The sequence below is a fragment of the Conger conger genome, chromosome 15, assembly GCF_963514075.1.
Source record: "Conger conger chromosome 15, fConCon1.1, whole genome shotgun sequence".
Classification (NCBI taxonomy): domain Eukaryota; kingdom Metazoa; phylum Chordata; class Actinopteri; order Anguilliformes; family Congridae; genus Conger; species Conger conger.
This window is the reverse complement of record NC_083774.1, coordinates 8,885,416-8,912,578: the sequence shown is the minus strand read 5'-3', so window position 1 is coordinate 8,912,578 and position 27,163 is coordinate 8,885,416. Positions and strand designations below refer to the sequence as shown.

Below are 27,163 nucleotides of genomic sequence, written 5' to 3'. Positions count from 1 at the left end.
TTAAATAAACAGTCCATCCTTTTATTAACGCAAATATGCAAATAAAATCAAACGATGGAAACACTGCAAATGAACACATGCCCTTTAATACTAGTCTAGTTATTAAAACATTTTGTTTAAATAATGTACATTTGCACCGTAGTGTTCCTTTTGAAATGATTTTTAAAAAATCCGTATGTACACAACATATTGCTTGCAAATTTTAATTCCTGATAGTTTTGTCTTTTCCAGGAAAATTACAACAGAACTTTGAGGTTCTTGTTATTATTCTTTTCTTTTTTTCTTTTTTTTTAACAAAACAGACACTCAAACCAGGAGTCCAAATACATTTCAATATACAAATAATTATACAAGGTGAGTCATCTTTAGACTAAATGGCATACAGAGACCACTTGCCCTCCTGGGTTATCCGTTCAATTGGACTGAATTCGTTGGGTGCAAGTATCATTGTGTTACCGACAAACATGACAGTTCTTCCCATTGTTGGTGTTCTTTCTTAACAAAACGCATAATATACAGCTCTGCACATTGGTGCAGGATGTTACAAGCAGCCTGGGTATTGGACAGTTTGTTTCTGTGTATGTCTGCTATGTTTTGGAGCCTATGGACTTACAGTTCTGTTTTTTTTAATGTGGGGAGTCGTCGAGGTGTCCACCACCATGAAATGGGATTACAGTAAATACCGCGAGTGCTCTCATTGGTTGAGGCCGACTGCTAGTGAGTTTTTAGACACTTACGGGATGATTTCACAATGAGATGTAGGGGGTTCATTCACCTTCCGCTGAGAAAGTTTAAAACCCCCCACGACCTGTCACGTGCTCAAAATGTGATTGGCTGCGTCGGGAAGCGGCAGGGCGAGGGGCCTGCTTCTCCACGGGCACCGCAGGACTCTGGAGCCCGCGGGACGTGCAGGGAACCAGGCGGGCTGCAGCCCCCCCGCCCCCCGCCTCCCCCAGCACATGAAAGGGGGTGTTTGCTAATTCACTTTGTGGGGACTGGATGCTGGGACCCAGCCCCGTGATGTCCAGAAGCGGGCCAGAACAAAGCAGAGCTTAACCCGGGATCCCCCGCTACATCAGAGCCTGGCTGGGGGGCTCCTCTGCCCCTGCCTCCCAGCGCACGTGTGTGGCTATTTAATCAGTGAACAAACACACCAAAGATACTTTACAGCCAAGCGAAGGTTACTTTAGCCACCCGTTTTCACTCCTTTTCATGATTGAACGTAATTATAAAATCCCCAGGAGGGAACGTTTCCCTTCAGAGTCAGATTAACTGGCTTTGCCCTCAGAGATCAAAATGGACTTCTTTTTGATCAATCTTTTGGCAAGAAAATAAGTACAGCATCTATAAGTTACACGCATAGAAAGTTTGAGTAACTTGGCCTTTCTTGTTTATCCCTTTCATCTAGAACTATTGAGAAAAATAAACCAGTGAACCAACTTACCCCCCAGTAACTGTACTGTTCAAAGTAACTAAGTTGTGTGTTATACACCTCCTAACATTACACCTATATGGTAGCTCTCGTAATGTTCCTCTTCTGACTTCGAGAGCTGTTACATACGGTAAAACTAGATACAATCAAAATTTCAATGGTTCCACATGGCTGGTGAATTAATATCATCCCAGCATCTGTAACTCCACATGTCGTAATGTCAGACACCGTATTAACTGCTTCTGCTCTTCTGGTCACCAGATGATACCTTCTGAGACGATTCTGGGAAAGGTGACCTTAGTCCCAGGTGGGTTATGTCCAGTGGCAGCCTATGGAGTGCTTATTGGCCCAACTTTCCCAAGAGAACCCTTAGCCTGGTTCAATGGTACAATGGGCTGCTTCAGTCTTGACTGCCTTGGGGCAGGGGCAGAACAAGAAATGGCCCAAGGCTTGGTCTCAGTGACGGATGCCAATGATCACTCCAAGAGCGAGTCCTCGTCCCAGAGATGGGAGTGGAGTGGAGGCGTTTTAAGTGCAAAAGAAAGAAGTGCAGCACAGAGATCACACAGGGATCCCCTTACTGCCGTGTTTGATGTCGGCTCCTAGGTCATGAACCGGGCCCCAACACGCCGGGAACACCAGGGCTTTGTTCTGCCACGGGCTGGCCAATGCAGCAAGGCCCTCGTGAACAATTCTACACTGTAGAATTTTACAGTCAAATTTCAATCACTACCACGTAATATACATAAACGATGTTCAAGTTTGTGGTCTCAATAACGGCATTTATTCAACCTGTTTTGATAATATGAATCATTATTAAATTTCTATCTTGTGTGTGCTTGTCAGATTAGCACAAGGGATATGTTTTAAGGCTAATCATGTGAACATGCTAGTCCTGAAGAGGAAGGTTGTGCTCTTCATGTGTGTATTAGCTACATATTCTTGGGCGGAAGATTTAGAAATGTGATCAGAAAAGCTCTTACAAATACCCATGTTTCCCTGCAGCCCTGTTACAACAGTGAGGCCTTCTCTGGTTCTGAATGCATTAGCAGCTATACTGCTTTAGCCACGTAGCCTCCAGACATAATAGTGTTTGTACAGCCAGTGCCAAGTGGCTTCTACTTATGCTTTCAAACCAAATTACTTTTCAAAAACAAGTTTCACAAATCCTTCATATAGAAAATAAAAATAAACCTATAAATCATAAAAAAATCATAGCTGCAAAATAGAGCAAAAAGATTAAAATACTTAGCGTGTGTGTGTATGTGTGTGTGCGTGTGTATATACACACGTATACAAACATTTGTGTGATACATACACGGACATCCATGCACACACACCAGTGGAATAAAACTGGATTTGGCATTCAGCACAGAGAAGAGAGAAGCTGAAGGTGATCGTTTGACATAAGGCCCATTCATTCTCTCAGTGTGGAAATGACCTGTTAGCTGGACAGGGTTTCCTCTCCGAGGCTGCCCTGCACCAGGTGCTCCCGCAGGAGGAAGGCCGGGTGTCTGCACACAAGCGCTCTCCTCGTTCAGCCACCTCGCCACACATAACACACGGGGTTTACAGAGACGGGACCAGACGACACGCCAGGGCGCGCTCGCGTGAAAGACACACGGCCCTCTGGGCCCACCCTGCTACGCAGGCTCACAGCTCCACCAAACAAAATAAGAGGACCAGAGCTTCTGTAAAAGTTGAAATGGTTCAGGTTTTTTTTTTTCTTCACAGTCCCTTTGTTTAGACTTCTTTGGGTATTCTTGACAGAGTGAAAGCATTTTTTCTTTTCTTTCTTTCTTTTTTTTTTGTTTTCTTCCCCGGACTTGCTGAAAATGACATTCCCATTGGACCACTGTGTTCCACAGAGTCAGTGACATGAACTGGACTGGACTGCTAATGCTTTGTTGCTTGTTGGTCTGTTTGTTTTTTTTGGGAGAAGGGTAGGGGGGGTGGGGGGGGGGGGGGTTGTTGTTCTGTAGGAGTGTCCATCTCTCTCCCAGCATGCTCTAGTCCAGGGGCTCCTGCTTTATCCTGATAGAGGTGTTGATTGGCTGACACCGCCGGTCCTCGCGGCACAGGACGTACTCGCTGAACTGGGAGGAGTCCACTCCGCCGCCGCACGACGCCGCCACACTGAAGCCCTTCAGGAAGAGCCGCTCCAGGACCTGCACACACGGCGAGAGCACACGGTAAAGACCCAAATCAGGCCTGTCAATCACACTCATGCGTACGCACCTATATTCTCAAACACTCCTCAGGAAAATTAAGGCCGGCTTTTCATATTGTGCTCTAAATGACCGAAAGGTGATGGGACACTGTGGTGTTGTCCGATTAGCTCTCCCTGCTGGTGCTGAGTCCCATGTGAAAATGCGTTATTTGGTCAAAGAAGGGAGAGAGGGCTCCATGGGTACGATTTAGCCCATCATGCAACAGCAGGTCCTCTGGCTTTTCACATGCGGGTTCCACTTCTTAGTTGTGTGGCCCTCTAATGCAATAACCGGAGTGGTAATAATGAACTGCAATAGCACAAACGTCCCTCTACAGAGGGAAACATTACAGCTCAATATTATGCACTTTGCATCACTTGCGTGACGTCTGAGATCTCGGTTTCACCAGCCATTTCTGATTCCTTCCTGCTAAAAATGATTTGCAACTGCAGTGACACTTAACTAGCAAGGTAAGAGTAAAGTAGCACGGGTATGGCTTCATATGAGATTATAAGGACAAAAACTGACAAACTGCAAAACAAATATTATGGGCCATTGGTTATTCCAGAGATTAATGTCAGACATTCTCTCTGAATTTGGAAATTCTTATTTATGGAAGGTCAAATGTTATGATTTTAAATAGATAGATAGATAGATAGCACTGCTAATACAAACTATTGTAAATTCTCTAATTTACCAAAAGAGCTAATCTTGTTGCACTGCATTTGTACTGTATTCTTCAGTAAGTGTTTAAATTGATTAGTTCTATTCCATGTTTCCTTATAAAAGTGCACTCAGCAGGCAGAAATGCGTTGTTAATGATAGAGGTCTGAGGAAATGCAAATAACCACGCATTTCAACAGTGGTATGCAGAAGAGCATCTCTGAACACAATGATTGTGGATAGGCTACAGCAGCAGAAGACTCAATAAGTCTAAAAAAAGTATAATAAATACCTAATAAAGTGCTCACTGAGTGTATATAAGATGATTTTATATATATATAAAATCATATATATATATATATATATATATATATATACTTTCAGAAATCAGGTCTATTTTTTATATTGAAGGATTTTGAATTGAAAAGTGAAATCTTCCACAGTCATCTCATGAGATTTACTTGAAACTGTCATTTTTGAGACACATTTTTTTTTTTTTAGCTAACAAGATTTTATAAGTGGTTCTCAAGAGCATAAATCAAGAAATAGCAAATTGTAAAATGTTAAATGAATGCTCTTATTCTTTAGGATATTTCAATGGTATGGTATTATTTCTTGTTATGGGTTGTATCCATTGTCGATATATGATATTGTGTGAGACGGGTGTTTTTATATATATATATGTATATTACTGCTATCCTGTGATGTTATTTGGTTGGGTATCTCTTTAAATTCCAGTGCATGAAGGATTGTGCATTTATGTATTCCCTTATGCTTAGCAGAATGCTGTGCATGAAAATGAAAGGTCTTGCTATGGGCTATGCTGCCAGTGAGAAGAAGCCAAACAAGTTCATGCAAAACACTGGCTTCTTCGCGAATCCCACAGAAAGTGGCTTCTCTTATCGTCTTAATGGCAGCCTTGTTTTGAGCAAACAGAGGGGCAATTAGCACGTCTGGCTCAGTACTGCATCTTATTGTGAAATGTACCAGGTATGGGTGTAGGTGTGGGGTGGGAGACTTGTTAAGGATTCAACGTTCCTGTAAACAAGACGTGCCTTTTTAAACTTGAGGGCGAACATTTAATCATTCGCTGTAGACTTAAATATGTTTTCCTCACTCATGAGACGGTGATGAAATGAGAGGTGGTACAAGGCCCAATAAGGACCACTCTGGCTGCCCGAACACGGTGGCCAGTGACTCAGCTGTCGATCTGGAGAAACTACCAACAGGACGGATGATGGCAAGCTAAGCACACTCGCTAATTAGGAGACCTGCAGAAGCATCAAACACTCACAGATCCACAACAGACCATACAGAAGAATATTGCAATTATGTTAATTACATGACACTCATTGCTTTGATTGTTTCAACGCTTTGTAGTTTGCTCTCATTCTTACATATGTCACTGCATGTTCAAATCTGTGCCATACTACCACTCCGTAGCAGAGATGTCTTTCCACCATGCACCGTTGACCACAGAAGCAAAAAGAAAAACTATGCACAACGTCAAGAGATTACTTTGTGTAAACTTCACAATGTACATAGTTTCAGTGCTGGATTAAGACGATGGTCGGTGAGAGAACTGAGAACTGTTAAATGTAGCTGTAGTCACGAAAGTCCTGAACCTACGTAGGTCAAGCCCGCTGCAAAATCTTGGCAAGAATCACAGTTTTCGTGAGGGGACCTTATGAACTTGTGACTGTGAATGGAAAAATTAAAAACTCATATTCAACAATATTCTAGGAGCTGTATCGTAGAATTACAACAGTCTGAAAGACCAATGGAAGAAAGTCACTGCTCTTGAACTCTTTCTGCACACAATGACGACAACGTGTAATGTCAGCCTTCGACTCCGACTTATTCAAAGGAGAAAGGCCGACTCATAAACTTGCATTGAACTCGCTTCCTCTTCGTAAAAATCCAACTTTGTGCTCGCTGAATGTTTAATCACATACTTACGGCTTCCTCGTTTTTGAACATATTACATTTCTCCATCCTCTTAACACCTAGAAGCTTACTGTTGTACCTTTTAGGATGTGTATGGAGAAGGGGGGTTGTTGTGGTTAATGGCAGGGAGTCAAACTTGATCACACAACAGCACAATACTTAAAGCAGTGCAACTGCAGTTTGTTCTCCTTCCAGTGCCAGGGCGGCTCTACTCCACGGGTCGACTCCACGGGGATCGAAAGAGGACGTCTCGTTCACTGAACTACTTCTGCCATCGGATCCAGACACAACAGAACTGAACAGGGAGAGCAATCGCAGTGGATAAACCTCATGGCTAGAAACGGCGTGTGATGCAATATTGATGACCGCGGGAGTGCGTACGCGTCTCCCGACGGTTTACGGGGGCGCAGATCCGTTTCGCCGCGCTAGGGCGCCGTGCGGTGACACATGTCACCGGTGATGTGACACATCAGCCAGCGCGTACAGGAAGGCTGCACTGGGGAGCCACCTTTGTTGAAAAATGAATTGCCTTGTTCCACGTGATGAGGCTCGCTGTTATCGCAACCCCGCCTGATCATCTCTGACAGCAAGCAGGCAAAGTACCATTTCAGCTTCCTAATCTCTTCATAGAAAATGCCTAATGCTTTCTTTCTTCGCGACTGAAGCTGAAGGTTGGCACTGATGAGAGGTCTATTGAAAGCCGGTATGAATTCTGGGATATCAGCATCATTCTCACTTATTTCCGCTGTCAGTCCCCTCCGTGGCTCACCGTGACATTTCGCAGCCTGGTTTGACCGATTTCACGAGATCAGCTCTTTCGTCTTGCTCAAGACAGGGGGGTCAGAAAGCGAGTTGTATTACATTGCAGCGTACCTGACCCAGAATTGATTGCTCGCGTGCGTGACATATTAGTGCCGGGCCGAAGCGGTTTGTGTCCCCGGAACTGGCAGCAGGAACGGGCTGGAGCAATCTAAGCACCACACTCCTGTCACCATGACAAAGGAAAAGTAGTGTCTGACCTGATGCCGGTGCTCCATCAACATGATGTATGGAGTGGCCCGGGCGGTTCCCACTTTGGGAGCGTTTGTGCGCACCTTTGTGAGTTTTCCTGTTTTCTTTTATCCGGGCTGACTACGTTTCTCCTGGCAGCACATCACAGGGCCAGGTGGTTTGCATTATTCTCCGAATTCCTTGGACGACCGGGGAACTCGTTCACGGAGCATGTCTTTTGCTTGTTCAGTTTGTGTGCTTGCTGGTGTTTGGAACACCTTTCATGTTGTTTTTCTGAGTGAGTCACTCTTGGTTTAAGCCGAGCTGAAAATAAATCTGGGTGAAGCATGGTACGCTGTCAGCTGAAAAGTTGCTTTTATTCAGGGTTTATGGCACAGAAAGGAATCAAGTCTGAACTAACCCATAAAGATATTTTTCACAAGATTTGTCACCCACCTCAATGAACTACTGATTTTCAAACACTATCAGCAATATCAAATTACTTTACTGTCGAGATTGTGACAGAAACCTTGTACATCCTGTATACTAACTACTAACTCTGTATACTCCTGTACACCATATGCTCTCTCTCTCTCTCGCTCTCGTGCTCACTCTCTCTCTCTCTCTCACTCTACTGAGTGGGACACTACCCTCCACTGGGCAGTAAGCCAAAAACGCAACAGAATCAATGCAATATAATCTCCTCAAAAGATGATTATGCTAACTTTTGTGCCACGATGATGAATAACAACGAGCAAATTGTTTAGAAAAATCTCCCATTACACAGAAAACACCTCACCTCTGCTTGGATCCCTCCCCCTTGCTTCATACATGGTTTGAACGAGCCTGCCCTGCTAGCTCTGTCTTAGAGGACCAATGCGTGAGGGTAAGAAGCTACCTATTCATCTAGACAAGGAGCATAACTCTAAACAATACCTCTTTTGAAATCCACTCTGTCTTCATGCATAGAGCAAAAAAAGTTAATGGGAAACCCTGGGAGTAGAGTCTGCTTTTGCGGCTGGATGTTTCTCATACAATGAATAAAAGCATTTCTATCACCTTGGCTCCTGCTCTGTTAGTGTCCCATAGGACGGACAATAATGAACACTGTATAGGTTCCCAGTAAATCTGAAATGGATGCTAGCTCACTGAGTCTATGTTCAGCACTATATGGACAGGGAAAATTTGTTAGCTGATGCGCCAATTAATTATACTGCAAGACATTTAAAAATCTATGAAAAGAAGTATAAACCAGTTTATGATGTTTGAGAAATTCTAAGTACAGTATTAAAAAATGCAATACATGTATTTGTATCGCTGCGGGCATTTTCATATTGGAGCCTTTTCAAAGCTCGGTGTTAAAAAAAAAGAGTAAAGTATAAATTATGCATATAATTTTCTTCCGTTTCTCCTTTTAATTTTTTCGCAAAACAAAACCGTGGAAGAACTCTACATTTTCTGGAGCTCATACCGCCCTGGGAACGGCCTCTCGGCTGTGAGGGCTCTTTTTCTTCTGGTGTTAGACTGTGGTGATCGCAGAGCCTCCAGGATTGACACTTCTGGGGAGAGACGCGGTTGCATCTGAGGAGGGGGGCTGCCACACCTCCTCTCCACACCTGCCAGCCCCACCAAACCACTCTCTCACCTCTGAGTGAACACTCCAAAAATACACACACATATACCGTCCACCATCTCTGCAATTATCCTCCGAATTAATGCCGGAACAAGTGTTCTTTTTTTTTTACGCCGGTATTAGTACTGGTACGCTTTGATACCTTTATTAAATTAAATATAAAGTTCAACCTTTAACACCTCTCATGTTTTTGGAATTATTTTTCTCACAATGACTATTCAATGAATTGACTTCAGAAAGAAGGTAGAAGTCATGACAAAGTTAATCCTTTAACAACATATTAATTTACTAATTTATTTCCTTTTCCTTAAATAAGCCATTCAATAATTTGGGCATTGCTAATATTATTGTAAATAAGAAATAAATATTGGGTTATAGCATTCAGCAGCAATCAGCACTAGCTAATATTAACTTTTATTGATCAGATCTATCACAGTCTTGCCTGTTCACTCAGTAGCCTATAGATAGCTACCTAGCTGACAGTTACTGTTTAGCTATGTGTCGGAAGTTAATGTAGGTAGCTTAGCTAATATTACTTTTTTAATCCGTGTTAAAATACTAGGTAGCTACCCAGCTAGTTGGATATGCAGTGGTTGCTATATTTTACCTACTTAGTTAATGATCACCATACATTATTGTGTATACAACATCTGTTTTGGGGAGCAGACGTGATTGCAAAAGATATACTTTAGAATGTTTTGTCTATCTAGACCACTCACGTTATGCTAGCGAGAGCTAGCAAGATAGAAGTAGCTAATGAGCTCATACTACAGATTAAAGGCATACTACATGGAATCTCACACATGGAATAGCCTTCATCTATCAAAACAACTGATTGACAAGTTTCTAGAGGAAGCTGATTCTTGGCCATTTTTAAACCAAGATTGAACTTTTAAAATGACAGTGCACTTGACAATGTAGCAACTGAAAGAAAGATATTTTTAGCTTCATTAAACAGCACAATTGTTTTCAGCTGTGCTTAATATAATGGGAGTGTTTTCTCTCGTATCAAATTAGCACATTAGCATGATTACTTAAGGATGGGGTAACACAGACTGTTGTTAGTACATTGGGGGCTTTGCAATGACATGTAAAAAGGATTTCAGTATTTCAAACAGCACAAGCACTTATTGCCCAGTCCAGAACATTGTGCCAACAATTATGAAGTATGTTGTTCCTGTGGGTACCGTTAAAAGTACCCTTTAGGTACCACGCATTGGCACTCTATTGTCTGAACCACAACCTTGGGGGCAAAATATCCCTGTTTAATAATGAGCCAACAACTTAATTACAAAATAAGATAAACCTGATCCTAGATCGTTCCCATAATTAAGGATAGGGCTACAGGGCGGTGGGCTCACCTGCACGGAGTTGAGCCTGCAGTACCCGTTCAGGGGGAAGCGGATGACGTGCGTGGGGTCCTGGTTCCAGCCGGCGTTGACCGAGTTGCACATGACGTCTCCGGTCTCAGGGAAGATCTCCTCGATCAGGACCTTCTCTCCGCTCAACGCGATCCTCTCGCCCAGGTCGGGCGTGACGCGCACCACCAGGCAGTCGCAGGGCTGCGACAGCTTCCTCTGCTCCCGCTCCTGCTTCCAGCGCTCCAGCTCCTTGATCATGGGCGTCAGCTGGTAGTACCGCGCCTCCTCGTAAAGGAGGTGGAAGTCCTGCGGACGGACACGGGGAGGGGGCGGGCTGATCACTCGCTGACCGGTGACTAACGCTCATTTCTGTTTAAATGCTAATGTCTGAGAGTGTGGGCACCTGGGTCCGTCTGTACAGAAAACAAATAGAGCTTGGTTTGAATTAGTTCAAACTGGACAAATCTTTCATACCGAGCAGACACAGAGCATCCTCTGGTTGTTGCTTAACCGGCTCCGTATTTTTGTGACAAACTGTCCATGAATGGGGGATGCCATTTCTGCCTCTACTCAACACTGATAATGACTGACTAACAGTGACCACCGTTGGCAAGGGCATTAAAAGAAACTTGTTTCGTGCAGCAAACTCTGACAGTACATTCTAAAGTGCTTTTGTGCAAGTCGTAGTAGTAGTACAATAGGATGTTTTACATTCTAAGAATATATTATTTTTTAAATAATTTAATCATATAGTACAGGGATAATCAAATCTGGCCATTGAATCCAAACCCAGCCCAAGTTTTCTTTTCTCCTGGGTAATTAACTGAACAACTGAACAGACTATCTTCACACCTGACTCCCAGGTTAAGGGAGGATGGAAAACCAGCAGTTCTCACCCCTCGAGGACCGAGATTCGATGACCCCTGGAGCAGTTCACCATGCTACAAAGAACGGGATGTGCTATAGCTGAAATTAACAAAGAATGATGCTTTTCAGCCACCCTGGAGAGCACAGCCTTTCCATCTGATTGGCTGTTATAGATGGCTTGAAATGTCATGACCTTCCATTCTCAACCTCTTTGAGTTCAACCTCGTTCCCCGCTCATCGCCGCATATCCTGCCCCCACACCGAGGCAGCCGCACCACTGAGACTTCCAGAGTCACGCGGTAATTATTTCCATGCATCACCCAAGGTAAGCGGCATTCCCTCCACTTTACCGAAGAAACGAAAAGAGCACAGCCAAAGCAGTGAATAGTGTCAATGCTACGCTTCCTGGATAATCTACACACTACTAAGACCTATTACGACACATATAACAGTGTCCAGGACTGTCTATGGTTGGCTGGGGTGTTATGAATCCATTGCAGCATTGCTGCAGTGAGCCAACATGGTGCATCTTCTCTGCAGACTCTCTGAGAGCAGATTGCCTGCCTTCCCCCTGGGTCATACTTGCTCCAGGTGCTTTGCCCCCTCACTCTTGCCTCTAATTTCCCACAAGACCAGATGGCACCATTGCTGAACAGTACCATAGAAAACACCAAGGGAAGATAGCACACTACATAAAAGGCATGGTAGAAACCTGATGGAAAGAAAAGTTATAGGGCACACGTCGTGCAATATAAGTGCACGTCAGGACATAGGAGTGTTTCGGGGTCACAGATGATGTGCCGCATGCATTGCGAGGGAAGATTCGGGAGAACGGCCTGTCAGTCTCGACTTCTGTTCTTTTCGGAGGAGAGAACGTCTCTCAGACTGACTGCATCACCGTGGCGCCGCAGGTCTATCCCACGGCACTCTGCAGAGGTACATGTAACGTTGGAGAGAGAAGTTTCCTTTACCCTCACTGCTCCTTGTCGGGGAGTCTAGCAGTGGGGGTGCTGGCAGAACAGCGGAAAAGGAGTTCAGTGAGAAATTCGTTTTCCTTTCCTTGTCTACCGTTTTCTGGAGGAGCCTTAGAAACAGCAGAAAACACACTGCAAAAAAATATATTTCAGTCTCGATGTAATGAGTCTTAAAGTCTTATTTTTCTACTAGTAGATAAATATTATCTAGTCTTAACAAGCAGAAAATATTAGCTTGTTACTAGACAGGTATTTGCAAGACAAGTGACATTTTCTTACCCCATTGGCAAATCTTGAAATGAATCTAACTGTCTCACCTCATTGGCAATATTTTTTTATTATTTTGTAAGAGAAAAGTAGTATAAATAAGATTTGAAGTCTCAATATAAGCCTGAAATTCTGGGATATTATTGAGTGTTTTTAGCAGTGCAGCACCCATCTGAGTGATTGTGGCAGAGGAACCTCGTGCATGCCCGTGCGTGTAAACGCACCTGACACCCACACAGGCACACGGCGCAGGAGAAGCGCGACCCTAAGCATCCACCGCAGATACCCTCACACTCCAAAATCCCCGCATGTGAAGGAGCTGTGTTTCTCCTCTCCTCTCCCCGCCGCTGACAGAACGCATACAGAGACGTTCCCCTTCAGGGCTCGCTCGGTATCAAAGCGAATCTCCCCATCCTTCCCGGGTCTGGAGCGAGGGATGGATGTGTTTTTAACAGGGGTCCGTCTGCGAGGCGATTTAGTCATCCCAAGCAGCGCAGAAAACAACAGCGTAATCCTCACTGCTAAAGTGAGGATGAGAGAGAGACAGACCCAACAGCCCCCCCCCCCCCCCCCCCCTCAAAATAAACCTGTGGCCAGATATGCTGGTTGAGCTCCAAAATAATGATCCCAACCCGAGTGCCCACTGGCAAGGCAAATGCCCTGCCTCCTGCCTGGGTTTCTACCCTACACTGGAATTTTGCTGACTGTCTCCAAGACTCAAAAACACACACAAGGACAAAGATTAATTGGTCAGTTTCTACTTACAAAGCACATCAATCAATAATGACCCCATCCAATTTCCTCCCGAGAATCCCCTCAAACCATTAGAACTAAGAGATTTACAATATGTAGAATTATTGTTTCAGTTTTATATTGTTATGATATATCTGTACTTATTATACTGAACACTGCATATATAAATTATTACAAATAAACAGTGCCAACTATGAAATAATTGTATCAGGGTCAGGAAGTTCTCTAACAATGACATGCTTGAAGAAAATCAATGCTTTATGTTCGACTGGAGCCAGGATATTACACTGAAATGCGGCATGTTTGAAGCCATGCTAAATTAACAAAGCATTCACCCAATCAGTGCTTAGTATTAATATTATAACAACCTTCATGGCAAAATTACTAATAATTGAAAAAAATAATTGAAAAAAACAATAATTTATAAATTAAATCAATTTCATATAAAAACCAACCTATGTTCAGTCCACATTTAGACTGTGCAGGCTCACATTTCGAATTAAAAAGAAACAAGGACTGCATGAATAATTCTGAAAATGAACTGGATGCAAGAGGTATAGTGTTTTTTTTTTTTAATGTAATCTTACACCGATGAATCCACTTTGCCTGGATTTAAAATTCTGCTTTGACTTTCACATCGATTTGGCGAAACAGCCAGTGCCATAGCTGCCAGCGCTACAGAGACCAACCCCAAGCGACTGTGAGCGTGATTGTGTACAGATACGGAGAGGATCAATTCTGTCTGACAGCATTTGCATCTTTTCAAGCCCAGACAAACGGAAAGGGAAGCCAGTCAGTAGATTGTGATGTTACCGAGGCTTCCTGAAGCTCAGCACCAGTGCCCTCCCCACGAGGACACCAGACTCATTGTGCTGAATGAAAAGGCCTCCAATTTATTTAATAGGCTGTGTGATGTAAGAGTAGGGAATTCGCTGTGTGGGGTTGTGCCCTGCTCCCATCGATCACATCGACCCAAACACGTTTCATGAACCGTGTTTCCACTGCGGGGAGGTCAGAAGGTTTTGTACACATGAGAGCTGATTCCCCGGAAACACAATAACCCGGTTGATTAGGACAGTGAATGATTATATTGCACACGGCGCACACCTGCCAGCTCAGTGTTATAATACAGTAACTGTGCTGAGCTGTGCTCATCGGGTAATGGTCCAGGTCTCTGCTGTAGGTTGTGGTGGCGACATGGCTCAGGCAGTAAGAGCAGTCGTCTGGCAGTCGGAGGGTTGCCGGTTCGATCCCCCGCCCGGGCTGTGTCGAAGTGTCCCTGAGCAAGACACCTAACCCCTAAATGCTCCTGACGAGCTGGTCGGTGCCTTGCATGGCAGCCAATCGCCGTCGGTGTGTGAGTGTGTGTATGAATGGGTGAATGAGAAGCATTAATCGTACAGCGCTTTGGATAAAGGCGCTATATAAATGCCGACCATTTACCATTATGTGGCGCACAGCGGATGCAACTCTGGCCCCACACTGAGGCACAGCGAGGGGCAGGAAGCACCGGGGTCAGCCTGTTTTGCGCTCCCTCTCTGTTCTCACTCTCCTGCGTGACTCCGCCTGTCTCGTGTCGTCACACGCTCGTGCCCTGCCACCCTCGCCGTAGCAGTCTAGCCAGTTCTGAGGAGCGGCCATTGTGTGCCTGGGTGGCATTGTCAAGAGCGAATTGGATACAGCGCGGGAAGACAGAGGGAAAGTGAGAAAAGTGTAGGTTACCGCAGCTCACCTGAGAGCCCCTCTTTAGAAATCAGTTGGAGTGAAAAGACAACAGCTCAGGGCTCCGGCACACAGCAGAAGGCTACCCTCCATTTAGACAGCACTTTCACCTTTCCCCGTTTGCAGGCTGGTGAAACTGACGCTGGGTGTCAGAGCTGTCTGAAATCACACCTGTTCTGCTCTCTAGTCTCAGTCTACTACTTCCCGGTATTCAGGATAACGGCACACGAAAAGCATCATGACAAAAAGGTAGTCTTTAAAAACTGGACAACTAATATTGGATATTCCTTAAATGTCAGCCTCCAAAGACCACAACCCTTATTTGCCAACACTAGCCATTCATTAAAATACATCATATATCTTCATTCAGATATGATAATGCTGCTGATGATGATTAGCTGTGCTTAGTTTTTTTTTAACATCATCATTTCCCTCCAAGATCTTTTTTGTTAATTTGTCCATTAACAAATCTCAATTCCAATGTAATTCATGCAAAAAAGCATAATGTTCATATGTGCTGTGTTTTGTAGAGACTGGACAGACTGCATATACAATACAGTGCAACTGCACTTTCTTTAAAACCTTTAATGAAAAAACATACTCTCAAAGTTTGATATTTATTTCACATATTGTTTTCCTTGATGTGCACATCTGATGTTTTTGGGTGACAGGCCAGGTTAGAGAGGCGATTTAAACTTCCAGTTTGTCTTACATCTTCTGTTACAAGTAATGAAAATAGAGATATATTTCTGGGCTATAATCAATACTTGAAGCACCATCAGCATGTAAATTAGCCCGAATGCCTATGAATCATTCTGAAATGATTCAATTGATGTACTGAAATTTCTCACCACAAAAATTCCAAAATGAATATTATTTATTTAACATATTTGTCTTTTGGTGAACTGGAAAAATAGTCAAATTTACCTTGAAGTCGTCTGGGAGGAGTAGTTTGCAGGTCCGGAGGAAGCTGAGAATGTAGCGGAATATCTCTCCATCCCGATCAATGAAATAGTGCTGCTTCAAGCTGTCCAACACGATAGGCTCTGTACCGTTGAACAGACGGCTGATTCTGAAAATTAAACCCAAAATGTTTTCCTTTAAATGCCTGCCAAAACTCTTGACTCCATTAGTTTTTTTCCAGTTTGATTAGCACAGAGCTTCAGGAGAATCATCATCCATTGGAGATTCACCTAAAGCGGGATTATTATCATTCTGCTGTGGGCATCTCCTATGTACCTGAACATGTTTGAATGTTCTGCCTTCTGCATCCAGATGGTAAAATTGCATTATGTTGCAAAGTACAATTTCTTTGGCAGTGAAGATACTGTATGAATGGTGATTGTTTGGGTGTTCAGCTCTATTGCTGCAATGGAAATTAATGGTGGAAAAAGGCCTGCAAAGAAAGAGTTATTTGGGTCTTTTGATTTTTGACCAAGGCATGGACATTTTTCCACTCTTGACTTAAGCACAAACCCTCCCTGGAAATAATGAACTCAGCCCATCACACCTCAGTAGTTTCCTTAATGCGAATAAAATCATTAGAGTCAGTGGATTACAAACAACTCTACTCGCACCCAGACATGGAATGCACCTGCTTAAATAAGCCTTCTCTGGGGTGTCTCGGTGGCGCAGCCTGTAGAGCACTGACCCCATGCTCATTGCGAGCCGCGACGTCGGCGGTTCGAATCCGACCGTCTGACATTTGTCGCATGTCTTCCCCTCTCTCTTGCTCCCATTCTTCCTGTCTCTCTATACTGTATACTGTCCAATAAAGCTGAAAAAGGCCTAAATATCTTTAAATAAGCCTTCTCTCTCTGACACGAAACAACCAATTCCTATTAATGTCGATATTCTGATGAACAGTTGGGACGACGTGCGATGAGACACTTGTTGCCACACGCTGTCGGCTGATCTTTGACCCCGTGTGCTTACAGGCTCGCTGTCAGGCCTCACACAGACCTAATCGGGGAGTGGCAGGAGAGTGTCAGCCCTTGTCATCCCTGTGTGCATATTAGCGTGTGACATGACACCCACAATGCATATTTCATCATCACATTTTGTAGTATTCCTCCATTCATTCCCTTCTCGCCTTTTTGATCTCATCTATTTCACCACAAACTGGTTTTGTGTGTCTACGAGTGCAGGCTGGTTAGATGAAAGAGCGGGCTTTTAATTTGCCATTTCTCAGCGTGATTTATCACCTGTATTGATTTATTTGCAGGAAAAAAATGACATTAGTGATGTGAGTTATGTTAACCTGCACTAACAGCATATTCATAAAAGTAATGAATATTATAATTACAGAGTGGTCAGAATTCTCCGTAAATTATGAATATCCAGGTACATTTAGGGAAATAAGAAACCGCAGTTAAAGCTTGTTCTTCACCTATACACACCCAAAATGATGTTGATTTCAGTCAAACCTGCACATATTTGTCAATAAATATATTTCAATACTTTTACTGAATGGAAATTGTGTATACATGGCAATGTACTGTAGGACAAATATATAGGTAAAGGATAAAGCTTTTACTGTGCATGGGCTATTTCTAATCATTTGTTTTGTAAAATATCAAAACATGTAGCTTTGCACCAAAATTCTCCTTGCAAATAGCCTGTAAGTAAACTGTGAGCACACTCTGATAGTAGTAATGTCTAATTTCTTAAATCTTAATTTTAAAATATTTTTTTCATGGGAGTTGCCTGAGACAACCCGAAGTAGCTATCTAGAATTATTTCTTACCTAAGGTATTTGCCCTTTTTAAAAAACATATAACAGAAATACAATTTGAATCGTCTTTCATGTTGAAAATTGACTGCATTACTAAATTATGAATGCCAAGCTAATTATCATAGACAATGTTAAGAACCAGCAGACTGAGAAGGAGCCTTCAGCCCATCAGGGGAACGTTTTCAGAAATATCACTGCTTCACTGTGATCATTTGTATTATTGTGATCATTAAAGATGTTAGCCACGTACCTGATGCAATGTTTTCTGTTATTTCTCACATCTTTTCAGTAATGACTAATTCAACGCAAAAATATGGCTTGTTCACATGGGCTTATATCCAGTATTTATTTTCTGAAATGACTAATAATTTGCTGTTATAACAGCTTCAGTGTATACAGCATTATGTTCTTCCTGAAAAACGTCCTTCAGGCCCAGATTTTGTAAAGCTCACTTCTGCATCAATGTAACTAGCACCTGAAATAACAGCTCGCGTAATTAGTGCACAATTAAACTAAAACTAAAATCTTCCCCAGATTAAAGTCCGCCGCGTTCCTTCCTGTAAATCTCCGTGAAACAAATGGGCCATGTTTTTACATCAGTTTGCCCTCCACCCAACGTGTACACAACTCTCCTGGCCTTTTCATTAGTGGCCAGAGCCCATGTATGCAAGCTGGACCAACCTGCCCACTGAGCAAGTGCAGAGATAGCCCCTCCCACCCACTGCCTCACTCTCTTTTCTGGAAATCGATGCAAAATGCTTTATAAAAAACCAATACTCATCTCCCTGTTGCGCCCAAGGTGGTCCTTTCTCATATGGTCTTGCAATTCTTCCAGCTAGAATTTCACCATACCGCTCCAGGCCATCTCTGTTTTTCATCTCCAATTTTTTTTTCTTAAAAGCAATTAAAATGCTGCCTGTTTTTCCTTTCTTTCTCCCTTCCCTCACTCTCTCGCTCTCTCATTCCCCTTCTTTCTGTCTCTTTCACCCGCTTCTCTGCCTCACATTTCTTTAGGTAAGGGACGCGACAGCGTCAGCCCCTCAGCACCTGAAAGACTCAGCATCCTCATCCAGCGCTTATTCTTTCATGTCAACGCAAGGCAGGGCAGCACAGCGGCCCGGCTGTCCTCCCCTCAGAGCGGAGTGGGAGTTTCTGACGCACGCCGCTTCAGGGCAGCTAGGGCTCCTGACTGAAATCCTGGGGATTGCATGGTGAATGCTCATCTGGATTCACTGGACGGTGACCGTCTCATTGAGGGTCCGTCTGCGTTTGTAGCTAAAAAATTTACAACCGTGATTAAGGCGTGATTAGAGGTGTGGGGGAAGGTCAAGCGCTTTGACTCCAGCGAAGCTGAGAGACAGATTTAGGATCTTCAGATTGATTCCCAATACGTGACGATGTTCATTAGGTCCTGTGTGAGCGGTGGAGAGGGGGAACGTACGATGAAAAACGAGCTAAGCTTAAACTCCTCCATGGAAAAAGCCGTTTCCTGCCAGTTTCTGCCAGTTCCTGCCAAAATGACTGATGTAAACGGGATCGTAATGGTAATAGCTACGAAATGATGCTGCTGAAATAGGATGATGTCATAATGACGATGTAACGATGGACCTTCAGCATAGCCCTAAAAATACCACGATATAATCTCAAATTACATTATTTTTCATCTATACTGAATATTCAATTGTAACATGTGCCACTGACATATAAATCTTACTGCTTTTGTTTCAGAAAAAAGGGAAGTTTCTGGTTTTACTCTAAGCATTAAAAGTTGGGGGAAAAGAAGCTATTTTCTAAGGTTATCTACTTAGTTGGACTTGATATGGTCAACCTAACACTTTCCTGGGAATCTGCAATTTCCTGGCATTTATCTAATTGTGCCAGGGAACTGTCATTAAACTCAAAATAATTCCAAGCTCCAGGTAATATAATCCATATACGTAAAATATGACATGAACGGTATGAAGAAGCAGGAATGATAATCGTTCATGGAAAGACCTAGGTGCCCTTACGTTCACTGAACTGAACTGGCTTAAGAGAGCTGGCTCAGGCACAGGACCCCACAGTAGCTCTGTGGCTAATCAATGTTTCATGAGTCCTGTCTCCTAATGTGAGCCGCGTAAAGGAAGACGGATGCACTGACATTAGTTACTAGACTAAGTTTCTTTTCGCATTCTGCATAATTAAACAGGCAATCTATTAAAAGAAATCACCAAATTAAAATTCTTCACTCTTAAGAGCAGGATTTAAGCTGAATCTTTGACACCGAGCTGTGCTTAGATGATCTGATCTTGGGGGTCTTCTCAATCAACCCATATTCATCAGCTGGGTGAAAACTGGGGTGAGTTACTGTCCCCCCAGCTCCACAACAGACCTGTCGCTATACTGTATCAGACATCACTTTTAAAACTTAGTACGGCCATTTTGTTTCCCCTATTTGTTATCATTGCCAATAGTAATAATAACAATAATGACATTAATATTAATAATAATAATAATAATAATAACCTGTTTTTATTGCTCCACACTACTTAGTCGGTGCAACGAGTTAGAAGTAAAGGCCTCCTACACACTAATAGTCTACTTACTTTCTTTACTATGTTTTCAGAAAATTGCTCTGAATATGCCATGCTCTTATCAACGACAACATAATCATCCCCACAAAATGATACAACCTGCATGAACAGTGAAAGCTAAACAGCAGTATGTGTGCGCCATTCATTCATTTCATTATGATATGATATCAAATAAAAAAAATATTTGCTCACTAGCAAACATCTATGCCAAATCCAAAGAGATTTACAGTTGGGTATGTCAACTAGTATGGACATCTCCATTCTGGTGTCCTCATTCTGTCTGTCGCTTTCATAATTTCACTATAGTATGTAGGACCACAATTAAAAGTGTATTAGGATTAAAACATTCAGGGTTTAATTCAGTTTATGCAGTTTCCGGTAGTGTATAAAGTTCAGCTAGTGTGACATTCTGGAAGCCTGACCATGTTTCATTATGTTAAATTTGAAACAAGTATGTTAAAAAAGGTTTTCTCCAACAGAGAAAATGCAGCCCAGGAGCATGTATTGGAAGGGTGTTTGCACTGTATTCCTCTGTATGCCTGTTGTTTAAACTGCATAAATACAAATGTAAAAACGGTTATGAATACGGCAGTATTGAATTCAAATCATAACTATTTCTTTTTTACTGTCAAACTATTTATTTTGCTATTGTTTTTTCAACCCAGCATTTGCCAATGTTCTGTAAAACAACCCAGCGACTGTAAAACAGATTCTATTTTTTAGAAATAATAATATTTCAGATGGTTAAAACGATAGTCCAATGAAAACACATCTTTAAATGATTTTATGTTAATTTCATGTCAAACACAGTCCTGGTTCATTACTTTGCAGCAGAAACTATGCGAGCTATTCCCTCTCCCAGAATAGTACATGAAGAGGCAGCATGAGCAGCACAGCCCTTATCTGCACTGTGGGAACATGTTGTGATAATACAAGGAGGATAATAGTTCAATCCCATATGTTCAAGCTTTCTGGTTGGTCCAACAGAGGCTGAAGTTGAGAATATAACAATCAATTAATTATGAGGGTAGCATCACTTTTTATTGTTTCATTTGCAATCCAGCTCCAACTGCACTCTGGATCAACTACTTAAATCAGGCAGTCTTACTGACAGTTCATTTCATTCCCTTATTTTATCTGAGTTCAAATAACTTAAATATACTTTCCATATGCTATATGAGTCCATGGATAATGGAGAATTTCCCCCAGTGAAATATTTTTATTAAAAATAAAATTAAAATAATAGCCAAATTCATTAAACGAAACGTCCATCCATTTTACTATAGAAGTGCCGTCTTAAAAATATAACCGCTTCACAAACCATTAAACAGGTTAATTTATACTTACAATTTCATGTCTCATCATGCAAAATTAAACAGAAAAACCTATGAATCATGAGTCAACAGCAGTGCACAACAGCCTTACCTTGAGTCTGGGTATTTGGTGAGCGTGGCCAGGCTGCTGGTGTACATGTGCCCTCCGACGTCGATGTGAACCGGAGCGTTTGCTTTAGTCAGCTGAGCCGGCAGAGGGATTCCCTGAGAGGCCAGCGGAGAGACTGGAGACCGGGTCAGCGACAGGCGCGACATGCTTCTTCCTTCCTGTCAGCAAGCGAATAAGAGAGCCCCAGATATAAGTGAGCCGTGTCGCCCGAATGTCACCGTATCCCCTATACCTTTGGAGCAACTGTGATCCCGACTCTTATCAGATCAGTTCTACATCTGCCTGATCGCATATTTAGCTTACAAATTATTGCCACAACTCTAATTAAGTGTATTTGCATCCTTTTCTTCGTGCTACCGGAGGGGGAATGGTAGGATGCTTATTAGCGATCCAGAAAGAGAAATGCTAGGTGTCAGCCTCAAGGGGGGATAAAACAAACTGCAAAATTCTAATTAAAGGTCGTAGGCTTATGTGTTAGACGTGAAACATCCTTTGACAAACGAGTAACCAATTTGAGAATTTGGATACAGGGGCATTTTTGCAAGTTTGCCTCAGTGACTAGACACATCCAAATGAAAGATTTTTTTCAAAATGGAGATCTTGGTACCTTTTGCATTTTTCATTCCCTTAAAATGTTATTAGGCTACTCCCATTCTAGTTAAAATGGCTGCCTATTAAAAAGATACAATTATAATTATGACAATTTGCAACAACAATTATGATATATATTTAATGACAACAACAGCCTGATAGCAATCTGCCTTTATCATGCTTTTGCAGTTAATTGGCCATGTCATATGTCACCCATATAGTCCTGGATTCACAAGACACATCATTAAAATAAACTACAAAGTCTGGTGACAAATTATACACCCAGTGAGCACTTTAGTAGATGGACCTGTACACCAGCTTGTAAATGCCAATATTTAACCAGCCAATCATGTGGCAGCAAGTAAATGCATACAAGCATGCAGACATGGTCAAGAGGTTCAGTTTTTCAGACCAAATGTCAGAATGGGGAAGAAATGTGATCTAAGAGACTTTGACCATGGAATGATTATTGATGCCAGACAGGGTGGTTTGAGTATCTCAGAAATTGCTGATTTTCACACACAACAGTATTTGCAGAGAATGGTGCGAAAAACAAAAAACATTCAAGTGACCAGCAATTCTTCAGGCAAAAACATGTTGTTAATGAGATAGGGCAGAGGAGAAGGGCCAGAATGGTCAAAGCTGACAGGAAGGTGACCGTAACACAAATAACCACAAATTACAACAGTGGTATGCAGAAGAGCATCTCTGAACACAGAACGCATCAAACCTCTAAGTGGATAGGCTATAGCAGCAGAAAACCAATAAGATAAAAATATACCTAGATAAAACAAATACAAAAAATAAGTACTAATAAAGTGCTCAGTGAGTGTATGAACATATTTATTCTCTTGTGGGTAATAACACAACATAACATCTGCATTTCACATTTCTGAAATCTGGCCAGGGGTTTTTCTACACGTATCTCAAATTTCCATTCACAGCCTGAACGGTTGTGTTCTATCCTCTGGCTTGCTTCGAGGGCAGAACGCAGCCGTACAAGCTGCGTTTCATCAAAACTATTCGGATACTGAAGACTCTTGAAATACAAGTAATATATTTTTAAGCTGCAAAGCATCTATATTGGTCATCCTTACCACTGCATCGTTGTGACATTGGTAGGCTATGTTGCAAACAGGTGAGGCCACCGTTCTGACGCAGGTTTATCTACTGGTCTCAGACAGCTTCATCAGTGCCAATCACTTATCTTCAAGACAACGTCCTTCAGTTTGTATGTTCCCAATTAGGCGAAAAGTGTGACAGAACATGAATCTCTGTTCATATTTAGGATAGAATAAAATTCTAATTTCCCTCGTTGAGTGGTCATAAACGCCAAACATTTTACTTTTTTACTTTACATTTTTATGTGGCATCGTCCCAGATTCAGACTTGGTACAAGCAACTGCCTTTTTAGAAGTCCAGCAGGAATACTTGCATGCTGTCAAAGCACGCAAAGGCTAGTGCGCACAAATAACGTCCTGCTTTGCAGTTTTAGTCACTCATGTTTCTTAGCGATTATTAAACAAACTACATTGGTAGAGTAAGGGTGGGATTCCATCGACTCGTTCCTTCGTGAAGTATCTCATTTGTTAAGCTGTTATTTTAACCATAAAAGGTAAACAGAAGGTGGTTGTTAGGGCTCCATTCAGTTCTTTGCCCGCGGCGATGTGCCCGGGGCAGAGAATGCTGAAAGACTACAGAATTTTCCAGGGTGTTGCCTGCCTCGCTGTACACGGAACCTTCAGGAATACTATTCACTTATACATACTCTGGATGATACATTTCAGATCCCGGTGAAAGAAAGACTTCAAAAGACTTAAGAACTTTTGGGCGTATGAAGTTATCCCACCTCTTCATATAGCCACGGGCCATGGTAACCAATACTGATAATAATGTTGGGGGAATATACCATATAAACGCGCGCGCGCACACGCACGCTCAGGCTACACACACGTGTGCGCGGTTAGAGAGAGAGAGAGAAAGAGAGAGAGAGAGAAGAGTTTAAATGGGTGCGAATTATTAAAATATAATACATGAAACTAACCACTATAGTGCATTTACAGCTGTCCAGCAAATAAAGCACATAAAACACTAAAGGCCACTGTCCGTGTTCATGTATCAATGTGGCAGTGAGAAACGCAGATTAAGTTATTTTGTCCCAATAAACATCCGGACTACATAAGGACTATTGCGTCGTCTTTAATGGGATCAGATCTGACATCTGCTCTCTGACTCTCTGTATTATTGGTTTCTCGTTGACTGAAGAAGCCTATTCTTGGGTTACTTGACACCAGATACGATAATCAGTAATAAAAAGTGACCAACCCCTTTTTGAGAGCTATAGCCTACCGGCGTAGGCAACTCCCAAAGTAAGAACCAAACGCAGATTTTAAAAAATGCCACTTATTTTAATAAACTTCTTCCAAGAACATTAACTGACAACAGTTCTTGACAACAGTGTCATGGCTAAAAGTGAAAGTTGAGCCTTTTCCAAATTCAGCCAATATTTCAACGCCGGTGAGCTATTTCCTTTACAAGTTTCTATTTATCACAAGATATATAGGCTATGCATAGGCTACACAACCTGTCCGAGTTCGGTTAGTCCTAAAATAAACCAAGAACACGAGATTTCTACTATTGCCATCCTGCTCAATGTACATTGGTGGCCAAAGGGTAAATTTAGCCAATTGCACAATATGGCGTCTTTTACACATACCAACATATCAGAAATTGATGCATATGATACGGATACATTAAAACGCGTGTTGCGAACTGGATAGATGCCCATACAATGCATTTAAATCGCAACACGCGTCTGCTCATTATGAGGACAGCGTGTACGGCATTCACAAATTATAAACTATCCCTCTCAAAAGCTGAAAAAAATCCATCCAAGCCTGCGCGTTGAACACTGCTTCACAAGCAAACGAATCGAGAGCTGCCATTTAATACTTAAATGTATTAAAAATAATAACTACAAATAATTGGTAGCACATATTTATGTTGTGTATGGTATCTATAATTATTTAGTCCATCATACCGTTTCAAACATTTTGCGAAGTATGAAGAAATCCGAGCCAGATCGTATCAGTCTCCGTGGAAGGTTGCGTTGTCCCTTTATACTGCAAGTTTAGTAAAACTATCTGCGGTCGTATACTCCAGCATTCCACGAGTGTATCGTCTATTCCTCAGCAGTGAAGTGTCCAAATATCCGCAAACTGGTTTTAAAAACCCGTGAATCTAGCAGCGATGCATTGATTTAAAAAGGGTCGCTGTGGCTTTAAAGCTCTATAGCTAGTGTTAGCAAGACTAGTTCAGACCAGGCACTTTCCACAAAAGCAACACAGGAAGCAAGCGGCGTTCTTACCTTGTACATAGAAGAAATCTCTCCTTTCCCTTTTCGGGTATTATTTCTATATATCTTAAAAATTAGATGGTTGGCTCTTGTTGCGAGTTTTTCGCTTCTTGTCCTTCTTTTTGCTAAAATGAAACTGCAGGGTCTGTTATGAGAAGAAGAAAGCCAATAATCCGTCTCTAAATAACAGAGGAGAGCTAAAAAAGAATTCTTGCTCCAGGCTTTCCAAACGCCTCTGGGGCAAGGATTAGGCTACAATTAGCTCAACCCTACTCGCGCCCTAGCTAATTTCAAGATGAAAACGTGATATTTTTCCTCTTGCAAAAATTGCTGCGATGATACAGAACCATTAGTGTTATTTTTCTTATTTTCCGTCTGAATAAAAATAGATCAATCCTTGTAACGGTTCTAAGTTCTGGTTCGCAGGGGGATAACGGTTTTAACGTTGTTCAGTATCAGGCTACTGTCACGTCGTTCAATAGACATAAAGAAGAAAAAAAGCAGATTTTAATCATTGTCATTTCGTCTGATGTAATATTTCCCCGGGCATTTTCAACTAGGCATACATTTTCAGTTCCCAAATAAGTAACGCAAGGCACGCTTCTCTCATTCCTTGTGCTCATATACCGATCATGGAAGCAGAGTAGCCTATAACTTGTTGATAAAGTATAGGTTATGTATAAAAATACTGATCTTGAATATGCAGATATCCATAAACAGTTTTCGTGCCGCTGTTTTTTTCTGCCCTCTCTCCCTTGCTAATGTCTCGTATTGTAACGCCAAATATCCTGTAGGCCATTAAAACCAAATGACGTCTATCGACATGCATTCTGCTATTGCAAAAAGCGCCCTCACAACCTGCCTCCAGCGAAACGCGCCATTTCAATTATAGCACACGGCTAGATGGAGATGTCTGCCGTGAAGATTTCCCAGGCAAGCAGCAAGGCAAGCTACTGGCTGAACGAGCTCAATATTTTTTTTCCCACCCCAAACAGTCTCTCTGTTAGATGAAATAAAGGCACCCTATATTCGAATTCAGTTAGATAAAAACGCTGATTTTACCATCCATTTAATTATGTGTGTTGTATCATATCATGCGATACATATCACTGTATATAGCCGCACTGAAGTGTCACCCCCCACACACACGGTACAGGTGTTCACACAGGCTGATTATTTATTTATTTGTCTGTTTGTTTATTTGCGGGTAAATAGCTTTAAATAATAGATGCTGCATTGAGCCTTATAATTACAGTATTCCCAAATCCATTCATTGCTCACGTTATTTTATTTCTTGATGTTTGGCGCCAACCAGTGTGTAAAAAAGATCATGGTCATAAAGACGAATTCCAAAGATCAACGTGGACTTTGAAAGCGGTATTAATTAATTTTGAAGTCAGCTTTGAACTATATTATTTACAGTATGTAGGCCTACTGCTTTATGTAGCTGGGGATTGTAGTGTTGCATAATAAAATGGTGTGTTTAAAACGTATTTTTCCATGACTTTGCTGTTCATACGTTATAATAATTATATTGTCTTTAGGGTCGGGCGGGACACGACTCAAGGAATCCAAGAATAGCAAATAATCGAAATTAAGCACAAGTTCTGTCAACACAATTCAATCGTTTTTCTGAATTTTGCCTGAG

At 42.1% G+C, this 27,163-nt stretch overlaps 1 protein-coding gene across 2 annotated transcripts; it reads right to left on the bottom strand.

Moving 5' to 3' along the window:
* Window positions 1-25,659, bottom strand: LOC133111631 (BTB/POZ domain-containing protein kctd15). Of its 2 annotated transcripts, none has more exons than XM_061222139.1 (5): window positions 25,528-25,659; window positions 21,552-21,727; window positions 15,747-15,891; window positions 10,237-10,542; window positions 1-3,600 (listed from the first exon to the last, which is right to left on the bottom strand). In XM_061222139.1, exons 1-5 carry the CDS (start codon window positions 25,534-25,536, stop codon window positions 3,442-3,444), a joined length of 795 nt encoding a protein of 264 aa, XP_061078123.1. In that variant the 5' UTR covers window positions 25,537-25,659; the 3' UTR covers window positions 1-3,441. The 2 variants fall into 2 exon arrangements, with proteins under 2 accessions (XP_061078123.1, XP_061078122.1); XM_061222138.1 differs by lacking the exon at window positions 25,528-25,659 and adding an exon at window positions 25,201-25,443.
* Between the last annotated feature and the right edge of the window lie 1,504 nt (window positions 25,660-27,163).

Bases quoted from the DNA above. Each gene is read 5' to 3' on its own strand.
- LOC133111631 (XM_061222138.1), bottom strand. The intron at 15,892-21,551 runs GTAAGGCTGTTG...TTTAATTTTCAG, and splicing joins ACCAAATACCCAGACTCAAG to AATCAGCCGTCTGTTCAACG. The intron at 10,543-15,746 runs GTAAATTTGACT...GTCCGTCCGCAG, and splicing joins TCCTCCCAGACGACTTCAAG to GACTTCCACCTCCTTTACGA.